The following is a 22,693-nucleotide window of genomic DNA, read 5'->3' as shown; positions in this document are numbered from 1 at the left end:
TTTGTTCAAAGCAATGTTGTTAATAACAAATTCCTAATGCCAGACATGACTGCTGCCAGGAAGGATTCCATTAATCCCTTCTGCAATGGTCAGAAATGGGGCAAGACAACTTCAATGTAATAACTCATTTTAAGTTATGATTGGGCCTCATACCCATCCTATCAAAATGACTGCCATTTACCATACCCAAATATTGATCCACTCTGCACCAGCCTCAAATAATCTGTCATTAAAACATTAATCTACATCTTTACCTTTCTTACCTGTAGTATTGACCACCCCAAAGCTCTCTTACTCTGCAAAATTTAGGTTATCCAAAGTCTGTCATCAATGTTCTAATATGCCAAATCTAATAAATTCATTGCCCTTTAATTGCTGACTGAATCTGGCTCTTCATGGAAACAACAACTTCATTTTTGCTTTCCAATCTCCTTGTGTCTTACTCCTCCATAACTCTATACATTCGTTCGGGTCTACAACATGTAAATATTTGCCATCCTCCAGTTCTGGCCTCTAACAGCTTTACATTTAATCATTGCACGTATGTATACCTTGAATTGTTGTGTGTCATTTGAAGCACCATAATAAAATGTAAGTTGAATTTTAAAATAAACAGAGGCACACAAAAGGTGGGGGATGATTTTAGGGCGTTAGTAGGAACACTTTAAATATACATTCAATGCAAAATATTCCCACTGGTAACTTAAATTAAATCAGCCCAAGCAGGTCTATTTGCCAAGGAGACAAATTCTCAGATATAGCCAATGCAACACCATCTCTGGGATTCCACGTCTAAAAGGATTGAATGCCATTCAATTTTATGGTGTGGATTAACCCTTGAACAGAGTAACATGAAACCTTTTAGTGTTTTCTACAATATTATGGCCAACAGGAAAGGATTATATTCTTGTCAAAAATCACGGCCACACTACTATTTGTTTCAGAAATACAATTACACACAACTTGACCATTTGTATACCTTGAACTAAATTTTGCATGTACATAGGGAGAAGGTCAACAGAAGAAAAATGACCTTGCTATTTAAAACTGCAGTAGGTAACTTCAGAGCCAAGACAAGAGCCCTGTCTCCAAGTGACTGTACAGAGTAATAATCTGCTAGTATAATAATGCCAAATATTCACCTGGAAATTCAAAAACACAAATATAGATTCAAGTTTCACTGCAGTGCTGACAGAACAATGCATTGTCAATCATTAGCCTCGTAGGTGAGCCAATAAATTACGACTCTTCTTTACATCACAGCTCACACAAGTTTACCTTGGAAAGCTCTGAATCCTGATTCCTCATCTGTCTTCAGATGAGTGGGACTCTCTGGGTAAATGTCAATGACTGGCTATAGAATCAGACCAGTGGGATCATCTTTGCCTTTCCATGTTCGTCCTTCATGGTAGCAAAGGGAAATATCACAAGAAATGGACAGCTTTGTTGGAACACAAACACATGTAACTCAAAATTAAGCAAACACTTGAAAGAATGTCCAATATGTATTTGATTACGCTACAAATCTGACTACAACCCAGAACATAGAATAGTTCAGCCTATGACATTTTGCCTGCCTATATAAACCTACTCCACAATCAATCTAATCCTCTTAACATTTTTCTTTCATCCGTGTGCCTAATAATGTCTCTTAAATGGCCCTATTTTATCAGTGTCAACTCGACCCTTGGCAGTGCGTTCGAGACACCTACCACTCTCTGTGCAAAAGTACCACCTCCGACATTTCCCCCTGAATTTTCCTCCACTGACCTTAAAGATATGGCTACTATTGTCATGTCTGCTCATGGTCTTATAAACTTCCATCCAGTTACGCAAAGAGAAAAGCTCTAGCTCACTCTACCTTTCCTCAAACAGAATATTTAACAAAACTTTGCCTAAATTTTGCTACCAGCCCCTATCACTCATTTGCAACTTGTAACATGATTTATTGTGCATTGTATTACTTTTGAGAGAAAACTACAGTGTTGCAGATTAGACACTAATAACACTACTGTCTGCATATTAGGCGCATGTTTACATCAAGTGCTGCAGGACTCCAGTTAGCAAATCTAGTGAAATCAAGGAATTCCTCATTGAACTACAGAAGCAGGGGAACTTCAAAGCGGCTGTGCTTTTATAGACTGATAATGGCAACTCGTAAGTTTTGCTGCCTGTTCCATTTCCTGTAAAATCTGGGGCCACTGCATCAGTGAGGTAATCATTTAGGAAAGCAAATGCAGAACAAAAATGGATGTAGCATTATATTCATTATTAGGCAAGAGACCTGACTGATGAAATCTATATAACATGGTTATAGCTGTTCATACTAATATTGGAAAAAATCTATCTTCTTAAGCTAAAATGCCAAACTTTTGACATGAACAGAACACCTTGGCTCTTTTATTGAAAGACAAAATAAAGCATGTCCTGACAGGGTTGGAATTTAAATAAAATTGTCCTCTTCATTCTACATTACCAAGAATTCACATAAACTATAAAATGTACATCAGATGTTTTCTTAGACCAAGTTTATTACTGAGATGAGAGAAACTGTGATGTTTTAAATCAATTTTTCAGGAAATCTGACATATATTTTGCACATTGCTCTCTAAAATGATTACTTTTTTAAAAATATGTGTTCCACTGAAAAATTTGACACTAAGTTCAAATCTCCTTCATTAAAAAAACATATTTAACTAGAACATTCTATTGCACAAAAACATGATAATATATTACATGACTTACTTGTTTATAACTGTCTCACATGATGTAAATATTTTAATAAAATTCTTCTGGTGCAAGCAGAGGAAACCAAATCAGAATCAGGTTTATTATCACTGTCGAGGAGTCCTACATAGTAAAATATCAGATGGAAAGTAATGTCCTTTTCAAACCATTTCAATTGCTCACAATTGGAGCTCTCCTTTGCCAGGAAGCTGGGCTTTCAAACAGTGAACTGTTGCATACCTGTCATTAATGGTTATTTTACAAATTTGGCTATAGTGCAATTCCAAACACGAGTACTTACTGAAAACATCTAAATTATTTTACATTACAATTTCATCAATTTTCTCAGTAAGATTTTGGTATAAAGCACTCAATCTATTTATGAGATAGGCATTAGAGTCACTGATCAGCCTTCCACAGAGATGTTAGCAATAAGAACAAATTCCACTGCCTTGCTTTCATTGTCAGAGGTCAGAAACATCAATGAAAAACAAGAGCCAGGTTGAATGGTCAGGATTGTATTTCATGCAATGTGCTAATATATCTCAATTATCCACACTGTAGAAACAACTTTCCTGCTTGGACTTGAATGGCAAAGAGGAAAATATCACAATTTCCAGTTGCAAATTGAAGCAGAAAAGCAATCAGTCTAGCTGGAAATCTGGCTGCATCCAAAGAGACACATATTTGGTACATTAGATCAAACTAATACCTCCCTCAATGGCTCTGTATTAACATATGCCTCTGCAAAACCACCGTCCCTTTGGGAGGCCAAGGCTGATTAATATAATTCTTGGATTGACTCAACAGAACAAAATGTCTTCAATAATCTTGTTACATCTTAATTAATTAGCAAAGACTGAAATTGCTCCAAGACAAGCACAACAGAAGTTCAAATGGATATAAAAACTCAGTATAGGATGAAATAACCTACTTCCTTGAAGCTATTTGTGCATGACCTACTCATATGTGGTTTACAAAGACAAACAGCGTCCTTTTACAGATCTTCTAAGATGTGGTCGACGAAGCATTTTCCCCAACAATTACAAGCTTGTTGATCCAATCTGACAGATGACAGAAAAATTCACCCATACTAGAATCACTGGTTGCATGAGCAGTACAAATTTACTCAGATAATTTTCACTCCATTCCCTTCAATCTGCCACATTCTTTTGAATGAGAGAATTGGAGAAAAGCTACCCCTAAAAGCTCGTTATCATTCAACAGATGGTATTTCCGTGAACAAAGCCCTTGCTCACACTATGGAGAACAGTTAATGAAAACAATCAGAATCGGGTTTATTATCACTAACACATGTCCCAGGACTTGTTGGTTTTGAGGCAGCAGTATATTGCAAGATGTTAAAAAGTTACTATAAGTTACAATAAAAAGTAAAAATAAATAGTAAAAAGAGGAATAGCGAGTTAGTGCTCATGGGTTCAGGAACGTACAGAAATCTGATAGCCGAGAAGTTGGCCCTGAAACATTGAGTGTGGGTCATCAGCGTCCTGTACATCCGCTCTGATGGTAGCAATGAGAAGATGGCATATTCCAGCTGGTGAGTGTCCTTAATGATGAACGCCAGCTTCTTGAGGCACTGGCTTTGGAAGATGTCCTCAATGGTGGGGAGGGCTGTGTCCACTATGGAGCTGGTTGAGTCTACAATCCTCATTAGTCTCTTGGGATCCTAGGAATTGGAGGCTACATAACAGACTGTAATGCAACCAATTAGAATGCTCTCCACAGTTAATCTGTAGAAATTTGCTGAAATACTGAATCTCCTTAAAATCCTAATAAAACCTAGCCACTAAAATGCCTTCTTTGTTATCATATCGATATGGAGGGCCCAGGATAAACCCGCTGAGATGTTAACACCCAGGTCGTGAAGCTGCTCAGCTTTCCACTGCTGACTCTCAGTGAGGACTGTCATGTGTACTTCTGACTTCCCCTTCCTCAAATCCATAAACAATTGCTTGGTCTTGGTGACAATGGGTGCAAAGTTGCTGATGTGACACCACTCAACCTCTATCCATCTCTCTTGTACATAACTGCTATGGACGTCAAAAATCTTTGCAATGGATGGTTCAATAAGTACAACTATAATTTGAAAAGAAATTTCTTTTTTGTCTGGAGGTAACTAAGATATTGCACAACCCTGCACAATGGAGAAGGAAAACGTGTCTGCAGCTACAAATGATCATCACGTGAGATAGATGCAAATTCGATCCGAATTTCTTTGATGTGCAATTAACGATCCCACAGACCAGCTTGTCCATCACATTGTCAAACCTTCTACCCAAAACAGCATTTGACTTTACTGGCACAGAGCAGCACCTGGCATCTAGAGAGGCCAGATGAAAATCAAATCTCCACTTCACAATGTCAGGCGTTTAATTGATTTTTCTCTCTTTGCTGCATCTGGTCAAGGAATTCAATGAGATCTGTAGACACTACCTGAAGTACCAATCATAATATTAGTGAAGGCTAGTAATTAACAGATAACCAAAAGGATAATAAAATTCTGACAACACTGAAGAAAATGTGCTTCTCTGACCCATGCAAGCTTATCTAAGTGTAATCCAGTTAGGCTCATTCTCTGACTTCTCCCTCCACAGCAATGAAAATATGTTCCTTGACAAAGTCCTGTGTTTTTTATTCCACAATTCACACCCAATGTAGTTGTTAGATATGTCAATCTTAAACTCGTTGATTATTTATTTAGGGATAGAGCACAGAATTTGTATTCCGAGATACAACATGGTCAGGGTTAAAAGGAGGATCACAAAAACAATTTCAGAACTGAATAGCTTACCACCCAGAGTGACGAGTGCTTGAAGGATCTGGGCCTGTATTCACTAAAATTCAGAAGAATGAGAGGTGGCCTAATTGAAACCTATCGAATGGTGAAAGGCCTCGACAGAATGGATCTGGAGAGGATGTATCCTATGGTGGGAGAATCTAAGACAAGAATAAAGAGGTGTCCTTTTCAAACAGAGATGAGGAGGAATTTCTTTAGCCAGAGCGTGGTAAATCTATGGAATGTGTTGTCACAGGCAGATGTGGAGACCAAGTCTTTATGTATATTTAAGGCAGAGGTTGATAGACTTCTGATTGATCAGTCCATGAAGAGATATGGGAAGAAGGCAGGAGATTGTGGCTGAGAGGAAAAATGGATCAGCCATGATTAAATGGCAGAGCAGACTCAATGGGCCAAATGGCCTAATTCTGCTCCTTTATCTTATGGTCTTAATAAGCCCTTCTGGCCCTATGAGCCACACTGCTCAGCAATTCCTGATAACTCCAATTTAACCCTAATCTAATCACAGAATAATTCACAATGACCAATTAAAATCATAAGACATAGGGGCAGAATTAGGCCATTTGGCCAATTGAGTCTGCTATGCCATTCAATCATGGTTGATCCCTCTTTCCCTCCTCAGCCACACTCCCTGGTGTTCTCCCCATAAACACTGGTATCTTGCCCAATCAGGAACCTATTAAGCTCTGCCTTAAATGCACCTAACAACCTATCCTCCACAGCTGCCCATTGTTACAAATTCCAGAAGTTCAACACCATCTGGCTAAAGAAATGTCTCTGCACCTGTTTTAAATGGATGCCCCTCTATCCTGAGGCTGTGCCCTCCTGACTTACCCCCTCCCCCACCCCTCCACCATGGAAAACATCCTTTTCACATCTACTCTGTCTAGACCCCCTTCATCCTTCTAAACTCCAGCAAGTACAGACCCAGAGCCATCAAACGTTCCTTGTATGATAACCCTTTCATTCCTGGAATCTTTCCTGGGAACCTCCCCTGGACCTTCTCCAATGCCAGCACATCTTTTCCAAGGTGAGGGGCCCAAAACTGTTTATAATACTCAAGGTGAGACCTCACCAGTGACCTATAAAGCCTCAACATCACATCCCTGCTCTTGCCTTCCAGACCTCTTGAAATCAATGCCAGCAATGCATTTGCCTTCCTCATTACTGACTCTACCTGTAAGTTAACCTTTCCGGTGTTCTGCACATGGACTATCAAGTCCCGTTGCATCTCAGAGTTTTCAATTTTCTCCCCCTTTAGAAAATAGTCTACATTTATTTGTACTACCAAAGTGCATGACCCCGTATTTTCCAACATTGCATTTCATTTGCCACTTTCTTGCCCACTCTCCTAATTTAAGTCCCTTTGAAGCCTACCTGTTCCCTCAACACTACCTGCCACTCCACCATATCATCTGCAAACTTGGCAACAAAGCCATCTATTCCATCATCTAAATCACTGACATATAGCTTAAAAAGAAGCGATCCCAACACCGACCCCTGCAGAACACCACTAGTCACTGAGAGCCAACCAGAAAAGGATCCTTTTATTCCCACTCGCTGCCTCCTACCAACCAGCCAACCATGCCAGTAACTTTCCTGTCATACCATGGGCTCTTAACTTGGTAAGCAGCCTCATGTGTAGGCCTTCTGAAGTTCAAGTATACAACATCTTCTGCATCGCCTTTATCTATCCTACTTGTAATCTCCTCAAAAAATACCAAAAGGTTCAGCAGGCAAGATTTTCCCTGAAGGAAACCATGCTGACTTTGTCCTATCTTGTCTTGTGTCACCAGGTACTCCATTACCACATCTTTAACAATTGACTCAAACATCATCCCAACCACTGAGGTCAGGCTAACTGGTCTAAAATTTCCTTCTGCTGCCTCCCTCCTTACTTAAAGAGTGGAGTGACATTTGCAATTTTCCAGTCCTGCTCATGCCAGAGTCCAATGAATTTTGAAAGAGCATTACTAGTGCCTACCGCAACCTTTTTCAGAACCCAAGGGTGCAGTTCATCTGGCCTAGATAACATGTCGTTCAGCTTTTTGAGCACCTTCTCCCTTGTAATAGTAATTGCACTCACTTCTCTTCCCTAACAGCCTTCAACATCTGACACACTGCTTGTGTCTTCCACAGTGAAGACTGATGCAAAATACTCATTTAGTTCAACTCCCATCTCCTTGTCCCCATTATTGTTTCTCCAGCCTTATTTTCCAGTAGTCCTAGATCCACTCTTATCTCTCTGGTTTTGTTTTTACATACTTGAGAATGCTTTTATTGGCTACTTTGATATTGTCTGCTAGCTTGCTTTCTATTTCCTCTTTTCACTCCTAATGATTCTTTTAGTTGCTCTCTGTAGGGTTTTAAAAGCTTCCCAATCTTCTGCCTTCACAGTAAATTTTGCTTTGTTATGCCCTCTCTTTTGCTTTTACATTAGCTCTGACTTCCCTCAACGGCCACGGTTATACTTTTTCTTTTCATCGGAGTATTTCTTCATTTTTGCAAAACATCTATCCTGCACCTTCCTCATTTTTCCCAGAAACTCACGCCATTGCTTCTCTGCAGTCATCCCTGACAGCATCTCCTCCCAATTTACTTTGGCCAACTCCTCTTTCATACCACTGTAATTTCCATTACTCCACTGAAATACTGCTATGTCAGACTTTACCTTCTCCCTATCAAATTGCAAATTGTACTCAATCATATCATGATCACTGCCTACTAAGGGTTCTTTTACCTCAAGCTCCTTAATCACCCATGGTTCATTACACAACACCCAATCCAGTACAGCTGACCCCCTAATAGGCTCAATGACAAACTGCTCTTAAAAGCCTTCTCATAAGCATCTCACTCTCTTGAGATCCATTACGAACCTGATTTTCCCAATCAACCTGTAGGTTGAAATCTCCCACGACTATCATAACATTGTCCTTTAGACATGCGTTTTTTATTTTCTGCTGTAACTTGTGGTCCACACCCCAGCTACTTTTGGGAGGCCTGTATATAACTGCCATCAGGGTCCTTCTACCCTTGCAGTTTCTTAACTCAACCTACAAGGGTTCAACATTTTCTGAATCTATGTCTGATCTTTCTACTGATTTAACACCATTCTTTACCAGCCACCCGCTCTCTCCCTCTGATACAACGTGTAACCTTGGACATTTTGCTCCCAACTGCAAGCATCCTTCAGCCACGATTCAGTGATGGCCACAACATCATACCTGACAATCTGCAGCAGTGCAACAAGATCATCCACCTTATTTCTTATACTCCGTGCATTGAGATATAATTGTATTTTCTACCCTTTTTGATTCTGCATGTCTAATGCACTGACACTCACCCTGCTGGCAATGATTTTGACCTATCATCTGCTTGCCTTTCCTGACAGTCTGACTGCATGCTATTGTTGCAACACACATCAAAGTTGCTGATGTGTGTTGCTTGAATTTCCAGCATCTGCAGAATTCCTGTTGTTTGCATGCTATTGTTGCCTTTTTTAAAAAAAAACTATTCTTCTATCATGAGTCCCTTCACTCCAGTTCCCACATCCCCTCCACGGCCAAATTAGCTTAAACCTTCCCCAACAACTAACAAGCCTGCTCATGAGAATGAACCTACCCTGTACACCTTTGACTCTGGGAGGAAACTGGAGTACCCGGGGAAAACCCACGCATTCCACAGGAAGGATGTACAGAGAGTCAGTCCTCAGGAATACAGGCTTGTTTTACTTTGCTCCAGCTCAATGTACTGTGTAATGAATTAATCTGCATGAATAGTGTACAAGACAAGCTTTTCACAGTATGTCAGTACATGTGACAATAAACCAATTTCAGTGGGAGAGCACAAATAAAACAGGAAGGAAGTAAGGAGATTTTCTTTATCCTACCACAGAGAACAACTGACTAAAAGATATAGAAGCATTTAAGATGAAGTACAATAATCATTCATGGAAAAAAGGGATAGAAGATAGAACAAGCTCGGGTTAATTAAAAATCCCTGAAATCATCTCGGCGAAATACTATGCCTCTGTTCTACAAAAACAGATATCTCTATGTTACGTGGCAGGTTGGGAGTTGGGGGGGGGGGGTGTGCGGGGGGGTTGTGTTCCAGAAACAGTCCATATTATAAATTTTGCAATGGAAAGTCATGTCATCTGCACATGCATCAAGAAACAAAGTGAAATTTTACGTATTTACACTTTTAATGCAATTTCCATGAGAGCAAATTTAATTCCATATTCAATGTTTTGGATAGCAAATTGTAAATTCTGAAAGGGCGAGTTTCTGAACAGCCATAACACTAATGTCACCTGTATTATGTAACTCTAATCAACTGATTGGTTTTACCTAAACCATTAGAACTGTATGCAGTTTTAAAAAAAAACTTAATGTATAAATGGAGATACAAATGGAATGATCACACATTAAAAACTTTGAATGGTATAAGTAATTTTGTGATAAATAAAACTTTAATTTTGCTTCTCATTCCACGGAGGCTGCCTGTCTTGCTGAGTGTTTCCAGCCATTTTTATTCTATGAATTATTTTAAACATTTTGTATTTAAGAAAGCATTAAAACTACAGAGAATTGAAAAATGAGTCCATGAGCTGGGGCGCTGGTGGGTTTCGCGTAAAAACGACAGGCGTCCACACTAGGCATTTTTGAAAATACCTCCATCCACATTAGAATGGATATTTGGGTGAATCTCCTCCTACTGGGCATGCGCAGGACACACAGAAAACAAGCGAAGAGGAAACGGTATACTTGGTGCGTGTTTGTCCAGTTACAGACGAGAAAAACTTAAAAGGTAATTGCCAAACGAAAAACTTGGTGCACATTTGTCCAGAAACATTTCCTATAGCCATAGTCCCTTCACCGATTAAAGGGCAACAACTACAACTAAATGCAATAAGGCTTGTTACTGGGCAAAAGTGAAATTTGCTGTTACTTTTGCCATGTCTTTGTGTATTATTTTGCTGTACTTAACATGTGCAATAAAACGAGTTACTGGGCAAAAGTGACAATTGCATCTATTGAATGTTTGCACAAGCAATACATTAATAAAGCACCTTGTTAAAAGTATAAAGCATGTTTGCATCAGTGTTATCTTGTATTTCCACACAATGTTACATCAGGCTGTTTCACATCTATTGTCAGATATTGTTGTGGTGCTGGAGGTTGCGTTCAAGGAAACAATGAAATGCTGCGCTGCCACCACCACTTGTTCCGGCACGTCATGACAGCGGTTTTAAAAATAGCCGGTTACCCCGTACACACTACACCGAATATTAGGCGTTTTCAGATTTATTCACTCTGGAGAGCGTTTCTGAAAAGCTCCGTTTTCAAGGGAGGAAAACGCTGTTTCAGTGTGGACGGTGGGTTAAAACAAAGAGAAAAGGCTTCAGTTACGGATTTTTCTGGTCTAGTGTGGACGTAGCCTAAGGGACTTTGACCGTGGAATGGTTGTTGTGCCAGATGGAGTGTTGAGTATAACACCTGGAATTTTCACACATAACATTCTTTAGAGCTTACAGAGAATGATATGAAAAACAAAAACACCCAGTGAGTGGCAGCTCTGCGGGTGAAATGCCTTGTTAATGACAGAGTTTAGAGGAGAATAGCCAGACTGGTTCAAGGTGACAGTAACTCAAAGAACTATGTGCTACAACAGTGGTGTGCAGAAGAACATCCATGTATGCACAACCCATTGAGCCTTGAAGTGGATGGGCTACAGCAGAAGAGTATAAACATGCAGAAATAAACTCAATGGCCAGTTTATCAGATGCTCCCTGTACCTAATAAAGTAGCCACTGAGTGAAAGCATTTCAATCTTAAAAACTATTAACAACAGACCATGGAAAGTTTCCTGATGGAAATTATCCCTGTCTGCGTTCTTTCAGTTTTCCTCTCTGTAGCACTGAAATTGCTTTCCTTATAATGTGCCTATATCACTACTTATTGAAAATTGAAGAAAAGAGGAACAGAAAATGCTAGAATATTTAGTGGGTCAGGCAGCACTGTGGAAAGAGAAACACTCAATATTTCAGGTCTGAGACCCTGTGTTAAAAATAGGACAGAAAAAAACAAATCACTTTCTCTAATGAAGGGACCTCAGCCTGAAATGTTAATACTTCCTTTCCACAACAACTCTTTCTGGTCTGCTGAGGGCTTCTTGCAGATATTCTGTTTTGACGTCACTCCAAAAATGGAAATCAATCCTCCCTCATACAGAATATTAAATTCCAGTTCAGATTTTTTACACTGCATTAGTCCCATGAGAAGAATATTTTGAATTTGCCTGTGATTAAATTTACAATGCACTGGTGAAATTTTTAAACATCAGTAAACCTCCCTTGAAGTGCATGGGTTGCTGCAGAAGACCGTACATTAAACTTGTGTATATTAAACTGGTACAATGTAGACGAGTGAATTTTTGAAATGACATTAGATGATAGACAGAATCAGCAAAAAGCTGTTGTTCTCAACAATCTTTTTACATTTTTCCATTCTGTGTCCTGGAACTATCTGACCCAATTTCAATGTTATCTGATGGATCTTGCAGTAGAGAGACAAGGAAATCCATTCTAAGGCAATTATGGAAAATCTCAATTGAAGTGGCAGTACAACATGCTTCTTCACTGCATCATTATTCTTTCAAAAGTACACCTTGCTGATATTGGGAGACCAATCTGGACAGCTTCAGAATTAACCTAATCAGACGCCTTCCACAATCCACCGAATGTGTTGCAGCTTTCCATGAATGTATTTTTCCAGCACTGAGTTGTTGGCTGCAATCTATTACTGGAGATGCTTTTATGGCTATAGCTGCCTATTCCCAGTAGATGATGGACCTTGGGTAATAAAAATACAACAGTGCCATCACATCCTCTCTGATGAACAATGTCTTCACAGGCTCAGCTGTCGATAGCTGCTGTCACTGTGACGCATGTTACGACGTGAGAAGACTTTGGCCACAGTTTTATTCCTGCATTGCTCCTGCGTGGTGGTCAAAGCCACTTTAATTCTCAATTTCCTCAGTTTTTTTTTCCAAACAATGGCAGCAGATCATTGCCCAGTTTTCAGCTCAAAGTAGGATCAGAAAGTTTCCCCAAGCATTATCTTTGGAAAAAATTATTTTATCTGCTATACTCCAGTGAGAAACAGGAAGCAGCTCAGGATTTGCCAGTGTTGCTGATGTAGCACAGCTACATATAGCTGAATAACCTGTATTGTTATATGGAGAGATAACGCTTCTTCTCCTTTGATATGCAGGTTGTGGCGAATTATAAGAAGAACTTCATCACCGTGAATACCATATTTCTGGCAAGCACACACGATTCCATGTTCCCTTGGGCATCGGAATAAACAGATGTTTTCAGTGGCCAGCATAACTTGGAAGGATGGACTCTGGAGGACAAGGGCGATCCTACTCAAGAACATTGTTTTCTCCTTCCAGTAATTTTTTTTTCTCTTTTTATCTTTTCCCCTTCCCTCTTCTTCCATTCCCTACTCTGGCCTCTGACCCCTTCTCCTCACCTGCTTATCAGCTCCCCTCGTGCCCCTCCTTTGGTCCACTCTCCTCTATCAGATTCCTTACCTTTCCCAGCCACCTGGCTTCACCTATCACCTTCTGGTTTGTCCTTCTTCCCCTCTCTCCACCTCTTTTCTTTGGTGTCTTCTCCTTCCTTTCCAGTCCTGAAGATGGGTACTATGCAAGTACTGGAATTATTATGGAAATTTGTGCAAGTCAAAAATTCTGCAGCCTACATTAGTACAAGGGGACATGCAGAACATGCCAGCTGAATGTGGAGGTTTCATCACTGCCTTGTTGCATGCAATGCAACCTTGTCAGCTGAAGACATCAGCCAGTGCTGGAGGAAGATTGGCAAGGCACTCCACATCTTGAGAGCTCCAAGTCGAAGTGTGGAGGAGACCAACAGGAGGAGGAAGAAGATAGTTGCAGAGGGGCGTCCCAGCAAATATTAGGCCTCTGGAAGTGGAGCCTGCAACATAAAATATCCTAACGCAAACCAAGTGGCTCATTCCGTTTAGAAGCACATCCTTGGATGTGTTGGCTGTTAATGCAAATGTGGCAAATTTCACTGTATGCTTCAATGTGCAAGTGATAAATAAATAAATAAATAAATAAATAAATCTCTCACAGAACACCAATAGCCAATGGAAAAGACAGATAATGCATTATCCTGCTCGCATTCTGTTGTGCAGGCTTATGCTCACTGAACATAACACACAAGTCACTGAATTCCTGCTCCAAACATTGTAACTACTTGTTGATCAATGGTTCTTCACTGAAAGATCAGAGAACTCTGAATTGTGGTGTGCAGACTATCCTGACATAGCTGCTGAGAACATGAAATTTCTTTCGGCATTGTTCTGTTCTGTGGGGATTCACACTGCTCTAAGAGACCACTGGAGCTACTTCATGTCACTTCAATGGGTTTCTGCACTCTTTGCCCCTGTGGATGGACGTACACAAACACACACACACACACACACACACACACACACACAAAATCCCAAATCAAGAAAAGTAAATGCTCCCATCTTTCCTGTATGTGAGGATCTGACAGTCCCTTTGAGTGAATGTGAAAGTAATTTCTCTCCCTTATGATTGCCGAATAGGTTGAATGGAGGTTTGGTATAACGGGTGACTGATGGCCAATGCTGATTCCGTTGGCTGAAGGGCTTGCTTCAGTGCTGTATCTGGTTTGGAGAGTATGCATTATGATCAGAGATTAAGGGAGCTGGGCTTTACTCTTTGGAGAGGAGGATGATGAGAGGAGACATGATAGAGGTATACAAGATATTAAGAGGAATAGATAGAGTGGACAGCCAGCGCCTCTTCCCCAGGGCACCACTGCTCAGTACAAGAGGACATGGTTTTAAGGTAAGGGGTGGGAAGTTCAAGGGGGATATTAGAGGAAGGTTTTTACCTCAGAGAGTGGTTGGTGCGTGGAATGCACTGCCTGAGTCAGTGGTGGAGGCAGATACACTAGTGAAGTTTAAGAGACGACTAGACAGGTATATGGAGGAATTTAAGGTGGAGGGTTATATGGGAGGCAGGGTTTGAGGGTCGGCACAACATTGTGGGCCAAAGGGCCTGTACTGTGCTGTACTAACCTATGTTCTATCTCTCCATGAGATGATACATCCTTCATAGCAGATAAAGTGTGCATCAACCATCAAACTGGTTTGTAGCCTGCTGTGCTTTACTGAATCTTACAGTGCAAAGTGTAAGGTTATGCACAAAACTGGGCAAGGGTCTGCTAGAATTAAACTGGTAATGTTTCAGCACCTATTTCTAGATACAAGTTACTTTTATTCCATTTCAAATTGGATTTTGATCAACATGGACTAACCAGATCAAACTGTCTATTTGGGTTGTGTAGCTCTACGACTCTATTATTACAATATTGAAAGGATTCAAAAATGCAGAGAAATTTCAGGAAAAAAACCTGCATCAGAACTAATGGAAAATTTTGACCCAACATATTAACCATTCCTTTTCAGTACACTTGAAGCAATTCCAAGTTTTACCATTCTCCAAGAAGCATGAATAGCCTTTGAATTGTCTGTTGTTACTTAACGAGAACCTTGGCTGGAGGGCAGAATTCTCTCCCTGAACACAATCTACAAGGCAGTAAATGAAAGTGAATTTTTGGGCTTTCTGTACCTTGTGACCTCTTGCTGTAGTCTTGACACACTGGGTACGTAGAACATCACTCCGAAGAAGAGGAGAGGTTCATTGGCAAATTTGTCCAGTTGCTTTTTCAGAGCTTTTTCTAACTCCACCCATCGTCCCTGCTGAGTCTTACTGAGGAACCAAAGTCCGAAATAATGAGTCTGGTAAAAGAAACAGAGAGAATTATATGATAATGAACTATATTTCAATCCTCTGATTCCATTACAGTCTGTTACTTTTAGAAAATGAATAATGTTAATATAAAAATAGATGGTAATTTGCTGCTGAAAAAAATAAACATGATCGTCTCTGAATTAAGAGTAAGCTCCATTCGAGGTTCCCTTTGTTCCCTGCCATAATGGAATGATTTCCAAGACATGACCCAGAAATTGTTTCTTATGGAGAAAATTATTCAAACGTCAGTAACTCTAAAAATAGAAACTGATTTCCTTCAGAAATGTACAATTCACAAAACCTCGCACTTCATTTCATAGATAGATATGCATCATTTACTATTTTTTGAACCTCAAACAAAATTCAAAGAAGCAAGCACAGTTTTGTGGTTTTCTGTCTGAGTTTTTCCCACCCTCTATATTAGCTATTATTGATGAACCAAATCTTGATATACTTGGCCAAGAATGGATTTAATTTCCAAACAACCCACCCAACTACCCTATCAAGCACCTCATGTGGGAGAGCCCACACATCTCCACACAGGTCTCAATAGTTCCCTCAGACCCAACAGAATGGAAATGTGTTCTTCTTGTCCTTGAGAACGTGCTTAACACACCTGTTCAATCTATAGTACATCTTCCACAATTGGTATTTCAAATTCAGACTTCCAGCATTTACAGTATTCTATTGGTAATTTTCATTCAATTGGGCAATATAGCAAAATGCAGCTGTGCCATCTTTAGTACAGAGTGCTGGGGAGGGGCAAAAAGTAATATAATTAATCTCCTGCAACTGATGACATATTTCAAATAGTTGACTATTTTTTAATACTAGTTTACTTTCTACAACAGAAGAACTGGCAACAGGACAACTTGATTGTTTGCAAACATTTGCAGAAACAGTAAGTCTCATTAATTTGTTTTTTATTTTTAAAAAAAATAGAAGTTGCTGGCCAGGCCATATAGCAAACAGATTGGCAAGTATCAACGGTTCAAGTCTGAAGATAGCCAGACTCATTTCTTTGGACTTTCCTATGTTTCCAAACCCTGCTCCTGTTCTCTCTCCCTGAGGGAAAGGCAGACCCGCCTGGCAACTTGGTATTCACTCACCAAGTTCCACACCCCCACCCACATCTTACTCCGGTTGCCCTCACTGGCCCAAAAGAGAGTGCAGAATTTTACACATACTCTTGCATCACCATTTTGCTGTCTCTTGTTCGTTTCCTGGCTACCAGATCTTCCTGTTTATGTCCTGTGCCACCTCCACAGGATTTCTATACAAAACTTTCCACATTACTCTCACGATTTCAGGCCATATTTTGAAAAGTATTGCCTCCAGGATATAGAATCTATTTATTTCCCAGCAGAGAAAAGCTAGATAATTGGAAAGATGTGCATCTGGCAGCCTGACACAAAAACTTGGTCTGAACTCAGCCAGGTCAGGATAAGTGAGTCATCAAAAATTCACTATTCATTTTATAACATATTGTTTGGTTTGAGGCCGCACAACTCGTATTTGATGATATTTAAGAACAGTTAATTGAAAACATTTGTTTCTTAAAGTTAAGATATCCTGTTGATACTCTGGTAGAAATGGCTAGCTCTGATACAGACAGAAAGAACAAATTACCTAAGTTGGACGTGTTTAATCCAAAAAAGAGTTATTGCACTCAGATGGAAAATGAGGTTTTGTTCCTCAAACTTACTACTTAGTGCTAGATCTGAAGGTGATATTGTCCAGAAGATTCTGAGGTCAAAAATGAAATGAAAATATTATGGCTATAGATGTTTTATAGACAAGGTCAGACTGCACCAGCAAACATGGCAAGTAATGAATTAACAAAGGAACTTGGGCACATGCTTTCCTTTTGCATTGCAGACTGGTCTGAACTGGTTTAGATTTTTAAAAAAATACCTGAACAGATATTAAATGAATCACAGGTTTGCAGACAAATAAACTACAGAAGTATAGAACCAAGCATGGTGCACAGAAAAATGGGTGATAATACAAACATAAGATTAAAGAAAGCTAGAACTGCAAGGGAAAACACAAAGCATCAATCCAGACCCTAATCCTAAAATTGGCCCTTGGTTTTAAGAGTGCAGGGGGTCACATACAGAGAGGTCAGAGCAAGAGAGGAAGAGGCTTTCTGCTGTACATCATCGAGCTGTGACTTTGGCTCCGGTTTTCTTTTTTACTTGACCGATCTGCTGGTCATGTTGCACAGCTCTGTTATTAGCAACATAGAACACAAAGAAGCTCTATTTACCCATTTGATGCAGTCTCACACTATCAAAGATATTCCTCATCTTATTCATTCTCTCCCACCACATTCTTCACAAATTCTTTTTGTCTCCTTTTCCCAGTTCTGACAAAGGGACTTCAACCTGATACCTCAGCTCAGTTTCTTTTTCCAGGGATGCTGTCTGACCTGCTGAGTCTTTCTAATATTTTGCATTTTGATTTTATTCCTTTGTTCTTTAAACATGGTAGTGTTGGTAAAACAGATAAGCTTGAAAGGGCTCTTCATAGGTTATTGTAAGATGCAATCACATAGATTGGACATGGAATTACTAGTAAACTAGATCAGGTTTCTCATGATTTTCATTACTAACATGTTGGCATTTATTTCACCAAATTCCAGATAATTAACCAAATTAAAATTCCATATCTCACCACAGCAGCTTGAACTCAGGTGCCTAGAACTTGTTAAGTAATCCATGGCCCATCTTTTCCCAAAACTATAAATCCCAATATGTAATCTTTCAGTATCACTTGGTATTCCCAATTTCAAGCACCGGCTGTTTATCCATCTATGGATTGATATGAGTCGGTGTCTTTGGAATAACTAAATGTGTACAAGTAGAAATTCCTTTCAATTCCAGATCTTAAGAAGCATGTTTCATAATTGCTCACACTGATAAAGTCAAAGGATTTGGTGAACTCAAAGGAAGATGCGTCTGGAGATTGATACTGCTCTCTACATTCCTCTTGGTGCTAACATTGTGCCTTAACATTGTGCTTGCTCTCCATATTGTACTGCCCAGACTTGCGTAACTAAACAGCGAGGACACAATATCCATGGTTGACCCTGACCGACTGAGGCTTCACTGTGCCTTATGAAGATGGAATCCATAATAAGATTTCACTTGGGAGGCCTTGGCTGAGGAGGCTCCTTTGACCACATAATGGTAGAGAGATCCCTTACTGCAATCACACAGTCTCATTTCTTGCAAATAGTGCTAAATTTTGCTATATTATCTTCATTAAGTCCCTTCTTAAAAGTTTATCATGAGTAAGTCTGCTGGCTGTTACCTTGCCCATCTCGAGGCATTTCACTTACTATAAAGGTAGATAAATTTCTGTTCTTATTTTAGCCCAACTTCATTGTTTTTCATCTCTCATCCACCATCTATTATTTTAACTCCACCTTCCATTATTTGAATTTCACTGCTTCCCTTAATTGAAATTTCTAATCTTGTGCTCCACTTATCCTTTTTTTGCCAAAAAAAATTCCAAGCTTCCTCAAATTTGCTCCATATTTTCACAATAATGCAATGTTTTACTCTGTACTCCCTGCAGTTCTCTATTACATTTGCCACAGCTCCACTTTTCCATACAGCAGAAAAATATCCCGTAATCATTACTCATTCTGACAATACTGAAGTCTTCTCTGTAACTACTCTGCATTACCATTCACCACAAGCTGCTTCACCTGCTCATTACCACCAATTCCTCCAAGGGCTTAATTGTTTCCTCTCTTAATGACTCATTCCCTCCATTACTCAAGTGTTACCTAACTTATCCCTGCAAATCACTGCAATATTCAGCTCCACTCAATAAAGAACCTAAAACTTTTATGTTTAGCCCCAACGTATATTTATAAATTGCAACAGCCCTTTTTATATTCTATACTTATCTATAAATTAATTTGTACATATACATAATAACTTACAGTAAATATCACATTTAATGTTCTTTTCCAAAAGTCCCTCGTAGTGCTTTTTGTCTTCTGTTTAATGAAACGATGCCACTGATTATAGTTGCTTCTTTCTCTATTGTTACTTATTCCCCACTTTCCTGCGTCTGAAAGAATCTTTTGAACAGCCTTCCACTCTATTATATTTTTTTATCAACTGTACACAAACAGCCTCACAATTTGCCATAATCAGCAATTTGGACACCCTTCCAATGACCTGAATTCTTTTGGCGGAGTTCACGGTGATGTAAAAATGACTGCAATTGCTAAAACGCAGTGATGCTTAACTTCATTTATTTCAAGCAAGCTCTCAGGTATGCTTTCCAAAGAGGGACCCAAATAAGCTTTATGCTGCATTCAGTTGAAAAGTAACTGCTTGTAAATGCCTGGATCCTGCCTTCAGGGAAGGGCCATGTTTCATGATCACTTTGAAGTGCACGATCTGAAGTGTAACATACAGTACAAGTATGATAAAGTTACAAAGGACAAAGTTTGTCCTAACGTAGGGAGAGTCAGAACAATTCAGCACAGATACAGGCTACTAGGCCCAAGCAGTCTATGTCAACCATAGTGCCCGCCCAACTCGTCCCAATATCCTTTGTTCAGCCTAAATCCTTCTAAACTCCACACCTTCATGTATCTATTTAAGTGCTTCTCAATTTATTATACTTGCCTCAACCACTCCTTCTTGCAGCTACTTCCATCCTCTGTGTGAAAATATTGCTCGTCAGATCCCTCTTAAAACATTCCCATCTCACCCTAAATCCATGCCCCTGTGTTTGGGCTCCCCTGCTGTGAGGAAAAGACTGCAACCTTATTCATGTTTCTCAAAATATTCTAAACTTTTAAGATGACTTTCCACACAAAGCCATGCTGACTCCTCCTAAATAGACTCGCTGCCTATCCAACTACTGTTAAATCCTGTCCTTCAGAATTCCACCCCATAACTTTCCTACCCCTGATGTCAAGCTGACTGGCCTGCAATTCCCTAGCTTGTCCTTGCTACCCTTCTTAAACGACTGAGCAAAATTGGCCACCTTCCATTCTTTGGGAATTTCACCAGTAGCTAACGATGAAGCAAATATCTCTGCAAGAACCTCTGTAATTTCTTTTCTAGCCTTCTACAAAGTCCAAAGATGTACTTTGTCATGCCCTGGGTATTTATCCATCTTAATGTGCTGTGAGGCGTAAAATGCCTCTTGCCTACATGAATGTTCTCCAAATATCTTCACTTGTTTCCCTCAATCTCTTGAGCAATTACGATTTTCTCCTCTGTAAACCCTGGGGAGAAATATACATTAAAAGTCCCACAAATCTGATCTCTAGGGTGCCCTACTCCCTCCCCATCACCCTTTTACTCTTAACATATTAACAAATCTTCAGATTTTCCTTAACCTTGCCTGTGTGACCCATCTGATCTTCTCTTTGCCCTCCTGATTTAAGAGTATCTTAAGTGTCAATCCCTTGATGACTTTAAAAAAATTAAGATCCTCTTAAATCAGGAGGGCCAATTGGAAAAACAAACACTTATTTGTAACTTAACTTTGAGTGATCAAGCTTTTCAAAAAATACTTCATGCTATATGGAATTCTCATAAGTAGTACTTAACAAATAGAGGTTCAGAATGATCAAAAATCCCATTATCCAGAACACTGGTTTGTTAATATCTTAGTAATATGTGACCAAAGAAACCTTACTCACAAAGTGGTGCATACAAAGAATGGAGTTTGGGACTGGTTTTAATCACAAACTTTTGAAGCTCATCAACATACAAAGTCCTAAATTCAGTTGATTGCCTGCAAGGTAAAAATACTACAATGAACCTGAAATCACATATGCCTAGAAATGTATGTGCTGGCACAGGTGTGAATGGGACCTTTATGTGGTGTGCCAGATCAGATGGCATTCACAGCTGAGTTACTTTAATTGATTACTTTTAAGATGTACCATCTGCAACCAAAAGCAACAAGAAAAGAAAGGAAAATAGTGTCAGTCAGAGGAGATATTGGGTTTGGAAATGGAAGTGTGTGAGAAAGAGAGTTTATTTCAATGCCTTTGACAGTTGCCTCCCTTATAAGCATAATTGGGGATGATGAGGGAAGGAACAGGAAGACAAGCTAAATATGTTGGATGTTCCCCAAAAGACAGAAATTACAGAAATCCAGTTAGTAAGGTCCCAGCACTATACAAAGAAATCTAATCTTTAAATCTAAAAGCCAATTTTATATACATGGGGACAGGTCAGCCAAATTATTGGCTGGTCAATTAAAGGCAACTATAGCTAGAAGACAGATCCTGAAAATTCGAAGACCTGATAGAACGGACACGGTAGATCCTTATGAAATTAATAAGGTAATTATAAATTTCTACTCTAACCTTTATAAATCTGAATTTTCAGACAATATTACTTTTATGAATAGATTTTTGCAAAAATTGAATATACCTAAAATTTCTACCCAAGGTATGAACACATTAGATGCACCTATTAAACAAGAAGAAATAGCAAGGGCTATATCCTCTTCCCAATCAGGCAAGGCTCCGGGACTGGATGGATGTACAGTGGAATTTTATAAGACTTTCACTGAAATACTTACACCTTATTATGTCAAATTTTCACTGATTCTATATCCTCTGGGAATCTCCTGAAAACTTTTTATGAAGCATCAATCTCACTAATTCCTAAAAAAGAAAAAGATTTATCTGAATGCACTTCCTATATACCAGTCTCTTTATTGAATGTGGATTTCAAAATTCTTTCTAAGATTTTGGCTAATAGACTTGAGAGTATCTTACCTAGCGTTATTTCCAATGATCAAACTGGATTTATTAAAAATAGGTATTCACATTTTAATATTTGAAGATTATTAAACATTATTCACTCTTCTCCATCTAAAGAATCTGAATGTGTTGTTTCTCTCGATGCGGAGAAGGCTTTTGATAGGGTGGAGTGGTTTTACTTATTTGAGGTTTTGGAGAGATTTAATTTTGGTCTGGGATTTATTTCCTGGATCAAATTGATCTATGGCTGCAGTTATAACTAATAATCAAAAATCTCCTTACTTTAGATTATACAGAGGTACTCGGCAGGGATGTCCTTTGAGCCATTTATTATTTAACTTGGCTTTAGAACCCCTTGCTATTGCTCTTAGAGATTCCAATACTGTTCAGGGTATTAAGAGAGGGGACAAAGTACACAAGGTTTCGTTGTATGCAGATGACCTGTTAGTTTATATTTCAGATCGTAGGAAATTTATTCCTCCTATGCTATCTATATTTCTGAATTTAGTAGT

General features: G+C 39.3%; 1 protein-coding gene across 3 annotated transcripts in view; it reads right to left on the bottom strand.

Annotated features, from left to right (window-relative positions):
• LOC140201287 (tyrosine-protein phosphatase non-receptor type 14-like) overlaps nt 1-22,693 on the bottom strand; it is a 262,679-nt gene that overhangs the window by 122,278 nt on the left and 117,708 nt on the right. For all 3 annotated transcript variants that reach the window (XM_072265142.1, XM_072265141.1, XM_072265143.1), the window contains one exon: nt 15,242-15,411. In XM_072265142.1, coding sequence (XP_072121243.1) covers nt 15,242-15,411 — 170 coding nt within the window. The remainder of the gene's footprint in view (nt 1-15,241; nt 15,412-22,693) is intronic.

This window comes from Mobula birostris, chromosome 8 (genome assembly GCF_030028105.1).
Source record: "Mobula birostris isolate sMobBir1 chromosome 8, sMobBir1.hap1, whole genome shotgun sequence".
Classification (NCBI taxonomy): domain Eukaryota; kingdom Metazoa; phylum Chordata; class Chondrichthyes; order Myliobatiformes; family Myliobatidae; genus Mobula; species Mobula birostris.
Note: the sequence above shows the minus strand (reverse complement) of the source record. Positions and strands in the feature narration are given on the sequence as shown.